At 40.5% G+C, this 18,117-nt stretch overlaps 1 protein-coding gene across 1 annotated transcript in view; it reads right to left on the reverse strand.

Moving 5' to 3' along the window:
* Positions 1 to 11,715: 11,715 nt before the first annotated feature.
* LOC101864392 (methylthioribose-1-phosphate isomerase) overlaps positions 11,716 to 18,117 on the reverse strand; it is a 10,184-nt gene continuing 3,782 nt past the window's right edge. The window contains exons 2-6 of the mRNA XM_005099229.3: positions 17,876 to 18,034; positions 15,723 to 15,958; positions 14,988 to 15,157; positions 13,077 to 13,478; positions 11,716 to 11,893 (exon numbers count right to left, since the gene is read on the reverse strand). Coding sequence (XP_005099286.1) covers positions 11,745 to 11,893; positions 13,077 to 13,478; positions 14,988 to 15,157; positions 15,723 to 15,958; positions 17,876 to 18,007 — 1,089 coding nt within the window. The 5' untranslated portion in view covers positions 18,008 to 18,034 and the 3' untranslated portion in view covers positions 11,716 to 11,744. The remainder of the gene's footprint in view (positions 11,894 to 13,076; positions 13,479 to 14,987; positions 15,158 to 15,722; positions 15,959 to 17,875; positions 18,035 to 18,117) is intronic.

Here is an 18,117-nt window from a genome sequence, read left to right on the forward strand (position 1 = left end):
ACATTTACAAAAATGTTTGTGTTGCTTTTTTGGTCATGAGGCTGAACAAGTAAATTCATTATAACTAGCTGACTAGAACGGAAGGGTTCAAGTAAGTACGTTTCTTTACCCTTCATCAAATTACAGAGGTTGAAAAATGTCTCTTTGTAGCTTGAGACAGAGTTTGCCCTCATAGTCTTAGTATTTACTTACGACTTACATTGAAAAGAAATTGCACTAACCAGTATGCCTACTTGTACGGTATCTGCTTTTACCTCTAGTGAGTCGCCAAAACAAAAAAAAGAATAAAAAAACAAAAATGAACTCTTAGCATGATTCTAACACCTTCTCAACTTCTTTCCATAAAACTAAAAATCATGAGATGGCTGTTGCATTAATCTTTATTTAGTATTTCCGTTTCTGTAAGTGGAATCGTTAGTTATTCATTTTGTTATATTTACCTCATGCAAAAATTGCCTAGGTTGACAGTTTGTGATATATACTGTTGGGTTGGCCCATTCACTTTGATCTGAAGTGCGGTTCATTCTGTCAGGTTGCTGCATCTCAAGATGTACTGTTGTCCTTTGTTTTGCTTTGAGACTAGATCTCCGGGTATTTTTACTTGTTTATTGCTTGTGATGTTCAATTTTAAATTTTTTTTATCTCAGATAAATTAATTTGGGTTTTTTTTTGTTTTTTTTTTTTTGGGGGGGGGGGGGAGTGTTAGCTACTTTCATTTTTAGTTCATCAGTCTTTGCCTGTGTCAGTGAATGGGTTCCTTACACTTTGTACCCCTGAGTATTCCAAAAACTTTTTAAAAAATGTGCATATATCTTTTTGAAAGCATAATCCAGTCTCGTATTCTCAGTAACACTGCTTCATGGGCTCCCAGCTAGTGCATGTACTCCTGTGTGTATATATATCCTCCTCAATTTCATATGCAGACGTTTCATGTATCGGAAAACGTGTCATTCATAAGAAGAATATCGCATGTTGGATGAGGGTCGTCTATTATTCCATCATTTTTTCCCCCCTTATTTTCCCTCAACCAATACCTGGATATAATACTCATTTCACTTTCCAACAATGCAGTGTTTCTGTTGGTTGTCATGCCATATATACTTGTTGTATACCCTACTTGTTCTGGATGGTTGGTTTACGGCTGTACTGTATGCGAGGCTGTCACCAAGTTCAATTCAAGGTCCACAGATCAAATGTTGTGGGACTATTGGTCTTCTGGCTTTTTTCTGGCCTGACCTTCTACTGCACAAAATGTCTTCAAAGACTTGACAAAAGTCATCCTATTATTTTTTACTGATTTAGAATACTCTTCTGAAATCTTTTTTTTTTTTTTTTTTTTTTTCAACAGAGGCAATGGCAAGTGCTTCTCTCTGTGGGTGTGTTTCTTCTAATTGGATTTTGTAAAGGGAAGAAAATGTGGATAAACATTTTGTTATGGGAGCCCCTATCCCTGTTTCAAGTGATTCTAGTAATTTATGATTTATTTAAGAAAGTGCCACAAACTTTAGAACTCCCAATTTTATGTGAATGGTATATATACAGTCTAGCACGCACATAGAGTGAAATCAGTGGGATACAGAAATCTTTTCGTATGTACAAATTTCGCTAAGGAGGTATTTTGAATTCAAAGAATATACATGTTTAAGAAAATATTCAAGACCGGAAAATGTGTTTGCTATGTGCAAGGTAGAGACTTTAAATGTCTACAAATGCAAAACTTGGATTATTCAGACGTATGAGAATACTTTCCTGAAAAGTGGCAATGTGATACATTTGGCAGTCCTGTAGCCTTTGAAAAGTAGGGCTACAATGTACGGTGCTAAAAATGAGGTGCTTAATTTATTTCTTTGAAATAAAAATCTTTCAATATTGTAAATTTTGTCAAGAAATTGGGCTTTTGGGGGGGGGGGGGGAGAGATAAGGCTGTTTCAGGCTTAAAAATGGGTGAACCGAGATTGAGAGAACCAGCTTTCTTTTTGCACAAAGGTGATGCCTTCCCAGTGTCTGCAGTACTCACCACTGCTTGGTTGAGATATCAATTTATTTTTCAACATACCTCTGTTCAGCACAATCATTTCGTTATGGTCAATTTGAGACTGTTGTTAGTTGGCAATGATTGCGTACAGCTTGTGTAAATATGTGTATACTTTTGGGACAGTATCGGGTGGGTGAGGCACACCCAAGAGATCTCCCTGTACTTTAGACGACAGAAGATTGTTGTTAATATTTTTTTTTCTCCTGACATCATGTGTACAGCTTCTCCCTCAACCCCCTTCGGCATCAACATATATCTGTACTGACTGAAGTGCTCTTTCTCAACTCTGTAGGCTATCTCAACTGTCTGTGCTTTGCACCCTGGAGGGCCAAATTCATAAAGTGGGTACGGTACCTGGTGTGGTGAACTACTTTCACCTGGTCAAAGTTTCTAGCTGGGTTTTTTCTTTCTATTGCTAGTCTATTCTTGAATTTGTATGTAGATCCGATGCTTATGCCCTATGGTCTTGCAAATACCAGCAGTGACGCATAACCTCATTACACCAATCCCATGAATTTGTGAATGAACTCACGGCTTCTTCCTAGACTTGCGCTTTTATACAACTACTACACCCACTATATGATTTTGGTCTTACTTCTTGTGAATGGTTGTCTAAATGTGATGTATATTCTTTGTGATTACTTAAAAGGAGTTGGAACGTGTAGGATTTTCCCGCATCATAGTCATACCTTTTAACTTCATTACTGTATTATTAATGCCTCACTCATATTCACTTGGAAATAAACACTTTCATACATCTCAATTGTGGTTTGTTTTCTCTGTATTTTTGGTGCTGATTGGAGGGAAAATGATTGCATACTGCCATGTTAATCACAGTACAACTCATATCATGTCAAGCTGTTAGCTCTTGCATGACACAAAGCACCAGTTTGTTATATTATGTCATGACACACTTTTAACCCTTTGAGTCTTTGCCACCGGTTCTGTAAAACTGCCCGTATGCCGAACCCCCAGTACAGCAGTGAGCGAGACCCTATCCCCAAACCGGCCTTCCTAGGACAAAACCCGTGAGGGAAACCGTGTTTACAACACAGGATGTTACTGGTTATTTTCAAGGTCTTTCTGAATTACGAGGTTTCATGCCAGTGATGATGAGGACTACCATGAGTGGGATATGGAATGTGATTCTGTCGATCACATGAATGTTTGTAATATATCGCCCAGGAGCTCAGGCAGAGTGGCATGGTAGCATCAGGAGGTCAAGACTCAAAGGGTTAAAGCGTTTTGCCACATTGTTTACAAATACACGTATAAGGAAAGTGTTTACCCCTTGGCTGATATACGAGGAGGAGTCAAAAAGTAATGCAAGTTCGTTCATAACTAAAAGAAAAAAGCACGCAGTGGCAACTATCATACCTCAAATTGAAGGGGAGCATCTGAGGATCAGATCTGTATTTCTCAACCTTGTCTCCATTTTGTTCAATAGCCACTGTCCACCTTTCCATATTTGCCAGCTTCGTAAAACTGAGCAGGTTGGTCGTAGGGGTACAGCAGTCTTGATTTCTCCATTGTTTCCGTAGTGACTTCTAGGACCGAAAAGGTGGAAGTCTGAAGGTGTAAATCAGGAGAATAAGCTGGGTGTAGCAGTGTTTCTCATCCACGCACTGTGATTGTCTCCCTTATTCTGGTACTCGCATGCACGCGGGCATTGTCATGGGGAAATGGGGGGAAAAAAACCCTCTTTCCATGTTCAAATCTGGTTTGACTCGTCGCAGTGTTTCAATGAAGGCTTCAGAATTGAAGGGGTCATTTCAATAACATACCGAAGTTCATTTTTGCGAAAATCAAGATTTTTGCATGGGATGATAAAAGAAAGGGGACTGCACCCTATCAGCCTTCTGTGGAGACTGCCTTTGATTTTCAGAGCTGCGCCCTCTGTTTTAGCCCGCCTTTCCCAGTGCAATACTATATTGACGAGAAACAGTTTTTTGTCTTTTTCTCAAAACTACCCTAGTGGGACTTAAGTACGTTATTGAAATAACTCCTTCAATTGACAGTAGTTCTTCTTGGTAAAAAAGATGTGATAAACACGTGAACATCCCAAAACACGGTTGCCATGATTTTTCGGACAAGCATACGGACACCTTTTCCTCTTCTTCCGGTTCATTGCTCAGACGTCTAGCCTACCTATATATTCACAACATGTAGTTCCAAAGTCTAGAGCTTGGTCCCTGTAAACGTTTTGAAGTCTCTTTTGTGTGTTACTGGTGGGTTCTCCTTCTAAAACAAGAAATTCAATCACAGCTCTTTGCCTCTGACAGACCTGCAAAGGGGCATCCATTTTGATGTGACGTCATTCAGGCAAAATCAAAGGAATTTTAGTCTTAACGGTTTGAGTTTAAAAGTACATGTGTAAGTACTTGTGAGCTGAATTTCATATAATGTGATTAGTGATGCAAAATTGCGCAAAATACCGAACAACTTGCATTACTTTTTGACTCTCCCTCGTATCAGTTGTACAAGTTTGTTGGATGTGGTAACTGAAGACAGTGGTGGCAGGTACCGTTTTGTTTCTTTCCTTTTGTTGCTGTCGATCTTGTCTTGCTTTTTCTTTGCACTGCTGAATGACAATTAACGTGTCAATGTGCTTCTCTTTACTCAAACTCAAACAAAGTCAGACTCCCACACACTCAGCACAATGAAAGAAAAGTGTGTGCGGGGCACAGCGAAAAAAAGTTTGCTCCGAGGAGTGGTCAGGCGTGTCTCAAACCAGCTCCTCATGGAGACAATTAGCAGGAAGACCCTGAGGTGGACGCTAGAAAGGAGAGATGAGCAGCTATGGACATGTGCCGCCTGCTATGATTCTAGCTCTGGATCCAAGTAAATCCAAACAAACTGAAAGTGGGTGGTTGGCGGGTGCTCTGGTGTGGTTTGCTTCTTCTTGGTTTGCTTCTTCTTTCCTGTCAAACATCTATCGTCTTTATCCCCCCCCCCTTCTTTTTTTTGTGTTTGTTACTCTTGTAACATCTCTAATCTTGGGCACTTATATGACCTTATTGTGCTGCAAGTGCAGTAAAACTTTTACTAAAACTAAACAAAACTCTGAAGACATTCAATTTAAATGTTATGCCCTTTTGTTTATTTTTGCAAAGCCTGCATTTTTTTTCGTCTCCAGTGTAGTAATGAGTAATGATTATGTTCATAGCCTTCTGGCATACAAATGGTAATGAGCTTAATTAATACTCATGTCGACTGTCTCCATTTTTCCACAGGGTTGAGAAGCTGGCCACTAAATGATTTAAATTGTGCTGATGAGGAGGTGCAAAAGAAATTATAACTACAATCGAACCTGCTCTAATGACCATCTATTCAAAATAATCACCCTGTACAAATGACCGTTGTGGGTGGTTGGCGAGTGCTTTGGTGTGGTTTGCTCCTACTTTCCTATCAGTATCAAACATCTATTCTGTGGCCCTTATCTCTGCTCCTTTTTTGTGTTTGTTACTGTACTCTCTTGTAAGACTCTAATCTTCGGCACTTATGTGACCTTATTTTGTTGCAAATGCCGGGTACATAGACAGAGAAATAGAAATGCGAACTTAAAAAGCAAACACTGTGACCTACCAGGTCGCACCCCTTCTATCCCATCCAAACATCTCCGTGGACACAAAGAGACAGCTTGTCACCTCAATACATTTTATATATTGATACCAACATTATGTTACCAGAGCCAGACCTGGACATTAAGTAAAACTCATGAAAGCAAAATCACCGCTTGCGAAATGAAATGTCTCCGCAAAACCCTTAACATCACAAGACGAGATAAGCAGAGAAATGAAGAAGTAAGAGCTGCTATTAGCATTGAGGCCTGCCTGCTTTACATAGAATATAGAAAGACAGAGAAAAAAAATGGTTTGGCCACCTGTCACACGTATATGTCACTTGGCCAGCCACTCTCGAGGGCCTACAACACTAAGCTAAGCACTCAGACTAGGTATAACGGAAGAGGAAGGCCACGCAAAAGGTGGATCGAGGGTGTCAAGGAAACCTTGAAACAAACCCAAAGTGGATATATTATATTGGCCAAAAATCGGCACTAGAGTCAAATTTGTAGATCGTCTATTATAATTAATGCCATACATTCTCTAAGTACAGTGAAACCTGCCCTGACGGCCACCTCTATGAGACGGCCACCTCTACAAACGGCCACTTTCCACCCCCCCCCTTGCGTTTTTTCTATATAATTAAACTGTGTAAAACGGGCACCTGTCCAACGCGGCCGCGGCCACCATATTTTAACACAAAACCCCTACCACACTAAGCAATAACACCTGTCTTAGACGGCCACCTTAGTGACTCCATTACGTTTTGTCGTAAATTGTGCATTGGCCCCTGGCGTTGTGGGCGAGCCGTCATAATCCAATCTCTGTCATTGTTGTTAGATAGTCCCTCCAACCGATCATGTTGCGTAGGCCCCTCCCACTGTTGACCAATAGGTACCCGGTGACAAATTTTCAGCTGCCGGTGAGGTAAGCGTGTGATCCCTCATAACCTATACGTTCTTATACTATCTCTAGCCGTCTAGCTCATAACCAATAGCCATAAAGCCCTGCCCACAACTTATACACAAGTCGTTAAGTGAGATGAGTGGTCACTGTTTACCCAGTATGTAACAAAGAAACAATACACGTCAACATGAACTTGTGACAGAAGCGTCGCTCGTTCTCCGAGTGGTGGCAACCCGTGTGTTTGTTTTACCATAGCACTAATTGGTCCTCCTTGTCTGACACATTTCGTTTTACAGTCACCCTTGCACAAAAGCAGTAACAAAAGAAAACAAAAAGAAGAATCCCCGCCCCCCTTGCGGAAACAACAACAACAATGTGCCTATTTTCGGATGGGACCTCAGAAAGGAATGGTTTGTTTTCTTCATCTTGATCAGTCCTGTCTAAGACGGCCACTTTTCTTCTTGACAATGGGTGGCCGTCTTACACAGGTTCGACTGTATAACATGCCTTCCATTATTTCATACTTATAAATAATAAGAACTTCACCTGTAAGCGTGACGTATTTATCATTTCCATAGGGCTCGAATCCGAGAAGTAACTCATTTTGTCAGAACACTTAACGTACCGGAATACATGTATATTGATAAACATTCAAACCAAACATTATGTTGTAAGTAGTTGTTTATTTCACTACAAAACATATACAAGCAGCTGTGACTGCAGTAACACACTTTGGGTCAGGGTGGTCCAAAGTTTTCAACACCAGACTACATCAGGGTTTTTCCAGATGTCCTTTATTTTTTTAAACATTTTTCTTTCCTCTATAGAGATCTAGCTAGATATACAGCTGAAAGTTACAGAGATTATATTTTTTGGTTGTTTTTTTTCTGACTGATGTGTTTTTTCTTTCCAAATACACAACAAATTACTGACACTGATATGTTCTGTTTTCAATTTTTCTGTACATAAAACATGGAAATCATGAAAATTCTTGTGAGAAAGAGTGGAAAAACATGTCGCGAATAGTGTTACGGTAACTTGCATAATTTTTGCATAATTTTGCTTTTTTGTGTGCATAATTTTGCTTTTTTGTGTGCATAATTTGGCCATCTAAATTTGCATAATTCTACGGGGACAGTCTTATGAGCATAGAAGGGTGTCTGAGAAAATGCACATTCATCAAACTTAAAACCTTGCACTTTCTAAAAAAAAAAAGAGAGAAAAGAATGAGACATACATGGTACTGCATAATTTCTACTGTTCATACCAAAAATGCACATTTATAAAACTCAAATGCTTTGCACTTTAAAAAAAAAAGAGAAAAGAATGACACACATGCATGTTACTGCATACTTTCTACGGTTTATCATCATCATCCAGTGCCAGATCTGGGACAGACGTCAGCAATCATGGTTCTCCATTCATTCCTTTGCTCAGATGCTCTTAAAAAAGCTACGTTTCCCTGATCTTTCCCTGTTACCCATTTGTTTAGGTTCCCTATAGGTAGCTCTGGGCCTACCCCTGCCTAGTTTGCCTTCAACTTTGCCAATGACAGCTAGATGTTCAAGACCTTTGTCTACTCAGATGTTCTACAAACTTCATTTGTCGTTTCCTTATTGTTTTTAATAGTGAGCATCCCACGCAGGCTTCATCAAGCACTACCTCATTTGATTTTTTTTTCCTTCCACTATATTCTCAGCAGTCTCCTAAGAAACTGCATTTCTGTTGCTTTTATTTTATTTTCACTATCTTTCTACGGTTTATACCAAAATTTAATGTAAAGTGGGCCCCACTTATATCGCCAGTCCCGCCAGTTACCGCATACTTTCTATGGTTCATAACAAAATTTAATGTACAGTGGGTCCCACTTATAATAACGGTCTTGGTTACAACAGGATACTGAGAAAAGCAGACTTACCACAAATCCTGGAGTCCGATCTCTCATACTTTTTAGTAAAAAAGTTCTTTTCCAGACGGTATTCAGACAGACATGTTCCACTATAGTAGTGGTCCTAACATCAACAAAATCTTCATACCAACTGACAAGAAAGCACAAAAAAAGAAAATGAAGCAGAATAACATCCAGCAATCCAGTATGAAGGTGACCCACAGTAGCCTGTAGGCTTAAGTTGACCGTGTACACATTTTAAGGTGTGCCATGCTGTATTTGAGGCCATTAGTTCTACATAAAAATCACCCAGAATCTAAGCAGCCCAAAGTGGGGTTTAAATTTTTGTTATAGAAGACTGCTTCGGGTCAAAAGGACAGATAAAAAAAAAAGAACAAATGTAAGTGTCCTGAAAGAACTTGATACACAGTATAGAGTTGTATGGTCTTTTTAAACCAGTAAAAGAAGATTCGAGCACCTTTGTTACAGAAACATTAAAACAGACCTGTTGATAACTGTGCTGTAGGGTAGAGCAAATTAGAGGCAAAGTTTTCATGCAGAGATCTGAACTCCTGTCCTGCCATGATCAAAACCCAAATGACACATGTTGGCTCTTCAAAACATTGATTCTCCAAAAAAACCATATTTGAAGTAAGGGGAGGCCATAACAAAATGAAAGAAGAAACAACAATGAAGGTGTAATTTGTAATTGTGCAGTATGAGATTTGTGCAAAGGAGTGCAGAACTTCCACTGTCTTCAGGTACTGTAACTGCCAGTAACTGGTGCTTTCTGGCACGCATTGGCCTAACTGACAACAGGTGAGATCACTACAGGGCATGAAACAAACCGCCACCACCCGCTACTGCCACATTGTGCAACTATCAGCACATTGCTTTACATAGACAAGAGCGAGCTTCGTGAAGTTCTTGATGAAGGTTGCTCAAATTCATCACTCAGGCTGCAGTTTGCCCACCCTTGACGAAAAGAGTGTTACTACGAACGATCCAGCTACATGTTCTCAATAATATTGACTGAATATGATTTTGTCCCCAGTTACACTAGGGCACCATGTACAAGTCCACACTGAGGTAGACTAGAAAGAATTAACCCTTTGAGCCCTGACCTCCTGAGGCTACCCTGCTCCTCTGCCTGAGCTGTCCCCGTCGGACTATGCGATAGTCCGGCCGCATTTTTTCGCATAATTCTGCAACATATATTTGCATAATTTTGGATTCCCTCGCGTTTTAAATTTTTTTTTCACAAAACAATTTATTTACTAAACACATCGTTGTGTGACTACAGGGAAGTGGCTCATAATAGGTCTATGCATTTAAGTGTCAAGTTGGTTATTTCCCCTGTTAGGGATTTTAGTTCCTTGAGCATGTTCAATTTTTCAATCCATCAAAAGTAAGTTATTCTCATCTCTGCTGATGTTTCATGTTTGACAGGTGTCCCTGGTTTTAGTGATGTGCCAGCATCAGAGGTCCAGATGTTTGTTTTTTTGGTTTTTTTTTTTTAATTTGTAAAAATAATTCCTCCCCCCCCCCCCCCCCCCCCCCCCTGTATACAGCTGAAAGTTACAGAGATTACATTTTTTTGGGGTTTTTTTTCTGATTGATGTGTATCTTTCCAAATACACAAATAACTACTGATACTGATATATGTTCTGTTTTCAGTTCTTCTGTACATAGATCTAAAAAAAACATGAAAATTCTAGTTGAAAAAGTGCAAAACATGTTGTGAATGGCGTTACGGTAACTTGCATAATTTTTCATTTGTCTTGCATAATTTGGCCATCTAAATTTGCATAATTTTGCAGGGTCAGCCTGAGCTCCTGAGGGATCCACGCCTTCATTCATATCATCATCAGAATCCCTTTCCATATCTCACTCCAGGTAAACCTCATCATTACCATCTTCTAATTCACAAAGATCTTCACTTCATAATAATAACGTCCTGTGTAGTAAACACGGTTTCCCACTTGCGTTTTATCCAAGGCGTGCCGGGTTGCGGATAGGGTCTCGCTCACTGGTGTACCGGTGGCTAGGTATACAGACAGTTTTACGCACCACCAGTGTATTGGTGGCAAGGGCTCAAAGGGTTAAGAACATACCCACTGCTTAGTGAACGACTTTGCCGTACGGCATTTTAAAAAGTGACATATGACGGAGTCGTACAAGACATTGCTTTGAACGTCACAGAGGCCTGAAGCCAGTGATATAAAACACGAAATTACAACGTATACAATATATATACATATAAGTCAAATCTGCTCTAATGATTACCTGTCCAAGACAACCACCTGCACAAACAACCACACTCCATGACCGACTCCCCTCCCCGTGTGCTCTTTAAATATGTTATAATGACCCTGTCTAAAAGGACCACCTAAGATGACAACTTTTCTCCTTGGCAGTGAGTGGTCGTCTTGAACAGGTTCAACTGCGTAGGTGCATAAGTTCAACTCTCTAAAGCCTAATAAATGTGAGGTGTGTGGACAAAATGAGTCAATACGGATCACAGCCCTATGGACACAGATAGATGCAAGAAATGTATAGGTTGGGTTTGAACAATTCATTATATGAAATGATAAAAGACATGACGCTTAACTTGAGGAACAAGGTGTCAGTTGGAAATCTCCACAATTCATGTGTCTCTTTTAGGAAAACACCTCCATTCGTGGATTGCGAGAAGTGAGTCATTTTGTCAACACGCCTCACAAATGCACAATGGTTTGTTTCGTATACTGGTCTTCCCCTGTGGCCCCAGTTCAACTTTAATCCCTACTTTTCTTGTCTCAAGGACTGGGACCTTACACAGAGAACTACCTAAATTACAGTCTAGAGCATACATGTCCAAATCTGCAGAACCCAGAAATCTTTTCATTATGTATGAATTTTGCTATATATTCATACCTTAAAACAAATGAAATACATGTGTAATAAAAAGATTCTGGACCTGAAAATCCGTGTGTGTTTCGCTATGTGTGTGCTAGACTGTTATTAATAGATTTAGTTCATTTTGAGCATACTCAACAACAGTGGAAATCACATCCACTCACTGATCCGAACTCTGGTTAGTGTATAAAAAACAAGCCCAGCCTGACTACACCTTGGACGGTGAAAAAAAAACCCTTCATTCCAATAAACTAAACTTATCTCTGAATAATGAGCACGCAGTTACCAGAGTACAATAGAAAGAGATAGAATAAAAGTGAAAAAGGGTCAGTGGGTCGCTTTCACTTTGGCTCTATCCATTTCTGTCATGTTCTCCCCAGCTGCTATAAAAGTAACACTGAATAACAAGAACCCAAACACCAGTAAAACAACAGGGAGCTTATTCGTACGGAGGTCAGTAAAACACGTCCACTTTGTCCTGGTCAAGTTCTGAAATTCGCTGCTTCAGCTCCTCTGGCTTGAAGACTCCAAACTCAGTGATTATTCCCCCTGTGATGAGGGATGCTGGAGTGACATCAAAAGCTGGGTTCCAGCAGTTAATATCTGTGTGCGAGAAAACAAAGCATAGTGAAAGTAAAATACAGTGAATACTAGTAAGCATTCAGTAACTTAAAAGAGGTTCAGATATCCCATCAAAAGTACAAACAATGAACTACAAAAAGACCACCAATAAGATTGTGTCCAAAATGTGATGTTAGTTCAGGCGGAGGGCTCAAGTGACAGTGGGATGTTAAGAGAAAATAAACGCGTCAAAGAGTTCACATCTTCCGTGATCCCATCTGCAGCAGACACTGTACAGTACCTTCTCATTGAGATTTTTACAAGGGAGATGTGATCACATTTATGAAAGTGGAAGATCTGTGGCAGTGCAATGATCCAAAATTTTCGCTGCTTGGTTGATCAGCTGCGCCTGTTAACATTTTTGTTCTGTAAATTATGATCTGAAATGAGGAATCTTAGCTGAATGCATTCCTTCAGAGCAGGATCTTGGGGGTGACTTTTGTGGGCTAAAAATAGTGTGATTCTGTTTTCTTGTAACAGTGGGATTTTAAGCGAACCGGAATTGCAAGTGGTGGGATCTTAGGCAGAGACTGATGTACTTCTCTTTCATAGCCATTATGTCACATTCACACAAACACATTATAAAACCACAACTGTGAAAGGCTGTAAACAAAGAACAGTGTATGAGGATCACTTCTTGCTTGTTTATATTAGTAAGGTTTTACGGCACTCGCAACTGCATACGGTCATATGAGCACCAAGGGGTGGATGTCAACAGAGAAGTCCAAATGGGGAATCAGGCTTACTCTGCTCACCTCTCTAGACTCAACAGCACAAAGTCTGCTTCGACTATCAAGGCACCTCGAATATAGCAGTTCACAAGAGTGACAAACATACAAAAGAAGTAGAGGAAAAATGACGATAGTAAGGATGAGGAAAGAAAAAGCAGCAGTTCCCCTTATGCTGTTTCGGCACAGTATGAGCATGACATTGATAAGTCAGCCCATTTACAATTCTATTGTGCATAACAACATGTTAATATCCTCCCTTTGGGAACGGCCAGAAGAAAATAGCACTGCCCTGGTGGGGGAGGGGGGGGAAGAGGGGGGATTGCTTCAATCTCACTAGGAGAATAGCCTTCTGTAACAAAATGCATATATATATATATATATATATATATATATATACATACATACATATTATGAAGTACACAGTGAAGACTTACCATCCGGTGCAATTTTCACACCTTTCACCGACTTCATCTCGTGGTTAGGGCGCACTTCTATGTGGATATCCTTCCCGGATTCAATACTGGGGTCAAAGGTTGTTTTCGGACAAGCGACATAGAAAGGAACATTGTGGTGCTTGGCAACAATTGCTATTTGATAGGTGCCAATTTTGTTGGCAGTGTCTCCATTGGCTACTACTCTGTCAGCACCAACGACCACAGCGTGGACTTTGTGTTCTTTCATGCAGGCAGCCGCCGTACTGTCACAGATGAGAGAAGCGTCCATCTTTTCGTGAACCAGCTCGTACGCAGTGAGTCGGGCGCCCTGGTTGTACGGCCTCGTCTCTGTGCAGTACACATGGCTCAGCTTCTTGTGCTCCTGAAGACAGCGAATCACACCTGGGGATGTTGTTTTGGTTTTGGTGAGCCTTTTATGGCGCTCGAAACTGCATAAGGTCATGTAAGTCGGATTCTTGAGTGGGCAAGTTATTTTATCAAGTATCTCCATCAGCCTGCTGGGAAGCTGTTTCCCACCTCCAATATAATGATCTAAATTGTGTCAACGGGGGTATAAAAGATTTTCAGTTATTTCTACTGAGCTCTAACATGTAATGACCCCATCCAAAACACGCTTGTTGAGAGATGGATTGTGTATTTATAACCCCCCCCCCCTACACACACACACACACACACAAGAAAAAAAAATAGAATTAAAAAAAAATTGCTGAAGACTGGTTCAATGCAAAGAGATTATTTTTCATTTGCACATGTTGATCTGAGCCAACTAAATGTTTTTCTTCCACCCAAGTCTTACTACAGAAACTTGTCCAGGATATAGTTTAGTTTTTACTTTTAGTAAGGTTTTACGACGCTCGCAACTGCATAAGGTCAGATGAGCGCCAAGGGGTGGACGTCAACAGAGAAGTCCAAACGGCGAATCAGACTTTCTCTGCTCACCTCTCTAGCCTCACAACACATAGCTGCTTCGACTATCAAGGCAGTTCACAAGAGAGTGTCAAACATACAAAAGAAGTAGAGGAAAATGATGATAGTAAGGATGAGGAAAGAAAAAGCAGCAGTTCCCCTTATGCTGTTTCGGCACAGAATGAGCATGACATTAATAAGTCAGCCCATTTACAATTCTACTGTGCATACGAACATATCCCCCCTTTGGGAATGGGCTAAAGACACTTCAGTCAGCGACATTGCCCTGGGGGGTCCAGAATAGAGAAAAGTGAAAAGTGTATGTTGGTGGCCCATAACCTGGCCCTGGATCAGAAAGGTGATGGTGAACTTTTACTACTTTCAAAAAGCTGCCACTCTTCTTATGAACTTAAAATCAGTCACTTCTTCAAACTGACAGAAGAATTTTAACAATGTAGTGGAAATTTGAACGCAAAATAAAGGGGGAAAAAAATCAAACAAACTTTTAAAATGAAAACTGCCAAAGATTATAGGAAATTCATCTCTGAGTCCATAAACTATAAACCTAGTCACAATTCAGCCTTGAGAATAGGATTATCAAGGCATACCTTATTCTATATGAAAAGATAATTGATATCATAAGCAGAATCAACAGAGGCATAAATCATAAAGCATGAAAAAACAACAACCAAAAAGCAAGAAATACTTAATACCTCCTATAAAATTCAGTTTCTAGAAATACAGAACCTCTAGCAAAAAGCCCAAGTATATTCCCCTCAGTAGTACTTTTGTTAAAATCATCACTAACGATAAACCTAGCCACAAGGAGATGTTGGGACAATGTTGAGCAAGCTGATGACCACAGACTTCAGCCTGACATCCCATTTTGTTTCCTCTGTAGGCCCATAGATTTGAAAGACGAAATCATAAAAAAGGAAGAAGTAACAAAACCTTAACGCATCAACGAAAAACATTTGAACTAACCGAGAGCAGTGCCGTAGCCAGCTGTGGCAAGGGATCCTGTATTGCAGTGGGTCAGGATGTTGACAGGTTTTTCCTCATTGTGGAACAGGATGTGCTCTGCTCCGAACCGCCCAATGTTTTTGTTGACATCAATATCTTTTTGCAGCATGCCTTCAAATTCTTTAATGACTCTGGAAGACAGAAATCCCACATTGATGTATCAAAATACTATGAAGAGAGAATTCAACTACACAAAATGAAATCAAATAAAAAATTAACGCTTTAAACAGCAATTAGTCTTTCATCTAAAAGAGGCCAAAATTCATATATGCTCCTAAACTTCTCATGTATGGAAAATGTGAGGATATCCTCTTTCAATACTGCAAACAATAGTAATAGATACCAGCATAATGCTAGCAGAAACATTCATACAACTGTACAGGTCCACAGTGAACTGACTCTTTAAAAAATTGCAAAGAACAACCTGACTGGCCATAAAAGTATCTAAAGCAGCTGAGATTACAGCTAAAAACAAAAAATATAATCAAACACAAGTTGTGTTTATAATTGGTGCATGGTTGTGAAAGTTCTTCATTATGTGGTTGAACTGGTTTTTCCTGTTACAGAGAAATTTTTATCTTGTATGAATCGCTCAGTGATCATGTGATCGATATATAAAAGCGCTCAGAGCTTATACTCGTATGGGATAGAGTGCTATGTGAATGCAATCTATTATCATTACTATTATTTTCTTACTTTAGTTTTGCTTCCTCGGGCTCCAGCTCTCCAGCATTTGCAATTTTTCTGACCATTTGTTTGCCTTTGGCTGAAGCATCTGCCATGTTTACAGCTGTGGGCCTCGCAGACACCAAGTACTCCAGCTTCTCCTCCACATACTGCTTCAGTTCTTGCAGAGTCGCAAACTTCTTCTGATTCAACTCCACAGTCAAGCTCAAGCAGCCAACAATGGCAATTGCAGGGGCACCACGAACCTAGAGGATGAGAATTCAAATGCTTTTGTAGAAAAATTCGACTCCAATGTACCTTTCGAAGTATGACATGCAATTTATATGAGTAGGCCTTGTATACATTAGCAGAAAGGACCTAAAACTGGGTACAAAGTTGTTAATAAATTTACTAGTATTAACCTCTCAAAAAGAAAACACTTTTTTTTTCACTGTGATCATATACATGTATGGCTATTGTTAGGAGACCGTACGCCCCAATAGTGCTTGGCGCTAGGGGACCGTACGCCCCCATAGTGCTAGGCGCTAAGGGACCATACGCCCTACCTGCGCCAAGGCTTAGTGTTAAGGGACGGTACGCAGATGTGCATGCATCAGGATTTTGCAAAAATACAGGAGGAAAACGGCCAGTTTAACGAAGCACCTGACGTTAGTGAGTTATTACAAGGAGAATGTTTAAAATGCCTGAATAGGATTGTGGGGCATCCAGTGGCGGTGGGTGAAACCAAATTTGAAATTTGCTCGCGTCTGCACCCATGTTGTTGTTAAGTGTCAATAAAAGAGAGAGAGAGAGAGAGAGAGAGAGAGAGAGAGAGAGAGAGAGAGAGGGAGGGAGGGAGGGAGGGAGGGAGGGAGGGAGGGAGGGAGGGAGGGAGAGAGTGAGAGAGAGAGAGAGAGAGAGAGAGAGAGAGAGAGAGAGAGAGCGAGAGAGAGAGAGAGAGAGGGAGGGAGAGGGAGGGAGAGAGAGATGGAAAGAGTTGGCGAAGGGAATGATGGGGCAAAAGATGGGGTCAGCAGGATAATTATATTATAAATGCTGTTAGATTGAGAAGAGATCATTAATCATGTGACGCCTTGTGTGGAATAAGAGTCAAGAGTATAAATTAAATCCATAGTATAGCAACACTTTCTTTTCTTGTTATAGTTATTGTCACTGAATGTAAGTTGATCTTGCGTCTTGCGCGCAATCAAGACTGAGTGAGTGCTCAGGCGTGTTCTGCATGCAGAAGTGAGTAAAATTCCAGCGTTTACGGGCGTTGTTAAATTGGATTTATATATTTTATACGAGGTGCTCACTACTGCTGGATTGGGCTGATCGCCTGACTCGATCGCCTGAAACTGAAAACAAACACGTTTGTTTTTTAGGCGACCAAGTCGGGCGATCGGCCGATCCCAGCCGTAGTGGGGACCCCGTATTAGGTCGCAAAGCTGAAAAATGTACTCGCGTCTTCACGCAGAATACACCTGAGCACACAGACTATTATCCTACTCATTTTTCTCCAAAACATTCCCTTTGTGTACACATGTTCATCGCTCCCTTTCTCTCACCCCCCCCCGGGACGGTGCCACTGACTGAAGTGTCTTTAGGCCATTCCCAAAGGGGGGGACATTTCTCAATCTTGCACAGTAGAATTGTAAATGAGCTGATCCATCAATGTCATGCTCATAACTGTGCCTGATCTACAACAGGGAACTGCAGCTTTTTCTTTCCTAATCCTTACTAAATAAAGTATTGTCATTTTCACTCTACTTCTTTTGTATGTTTGTCACACTCTTGTGACCCACTATTTCCGGGGTGCCTTGATAGTCGAAGCAGACTTTTTGCTGTTGAAGCTAGAGAGGTGAGTAGAGTAAGTCTGATTTCCTGTAAGGACTTCTCTGTTGACATCCACCCCTTGGCGCTCATATGACCTTAAGCAGTTGCGAGCACCATAAAACCTCAACAAAGACTAACCTAAACACACACACACACACAATACTTTGTCTCCCTCTCTCTCTCCCGCTCTTTCTTACTTTCTTTCTCATTCCCTTGGTCTGTTTTTCACACACTCTCTCTCTCTCTCTCTCTCTCTCTCTCTCTCACACACACCCTACAACGGCCTAAAGTCTAAATGTAATTTATGCATGAAGCCATGTCATGTCTTTCTATACAAAAATACAAACCTGCATTTTTTTGATGGCCTTCCATGCTGCATCAGTGTCAGCAATCTCCAGATAGTGAGTTGCGTCAGGCAGAAGAAGCTGGTCCAAGATGTCTAATTGACCTCTGTGGTATTTAATTGCTTGAAGTGTCATTCTGCCTCAAAGGTAGTCAACTGTGACCTAAAAGACCCAAAGTTATGTTATATTAATAGTTAAAAGGGTTATTGAAGGTATAGATCTACTACAGCACAATATTTATACTG

This window comes from Aplysia californica, unplaced genomic scaffold (genome assembly GCF_000002075.1).
Source record: "Aplysia californica isolate F4 #8 unplaced genomic scaffold, AplCal3.0 scaffold00206, whole genome shotgun sequence".
Classification (NCBI taxonomy): domain Eukaryota; kingdom Metazoa; phylum Mollusca; class Gastropoda; order Aplysiida; family Aplysiidae; genus Aplysia; species Aplysia californica.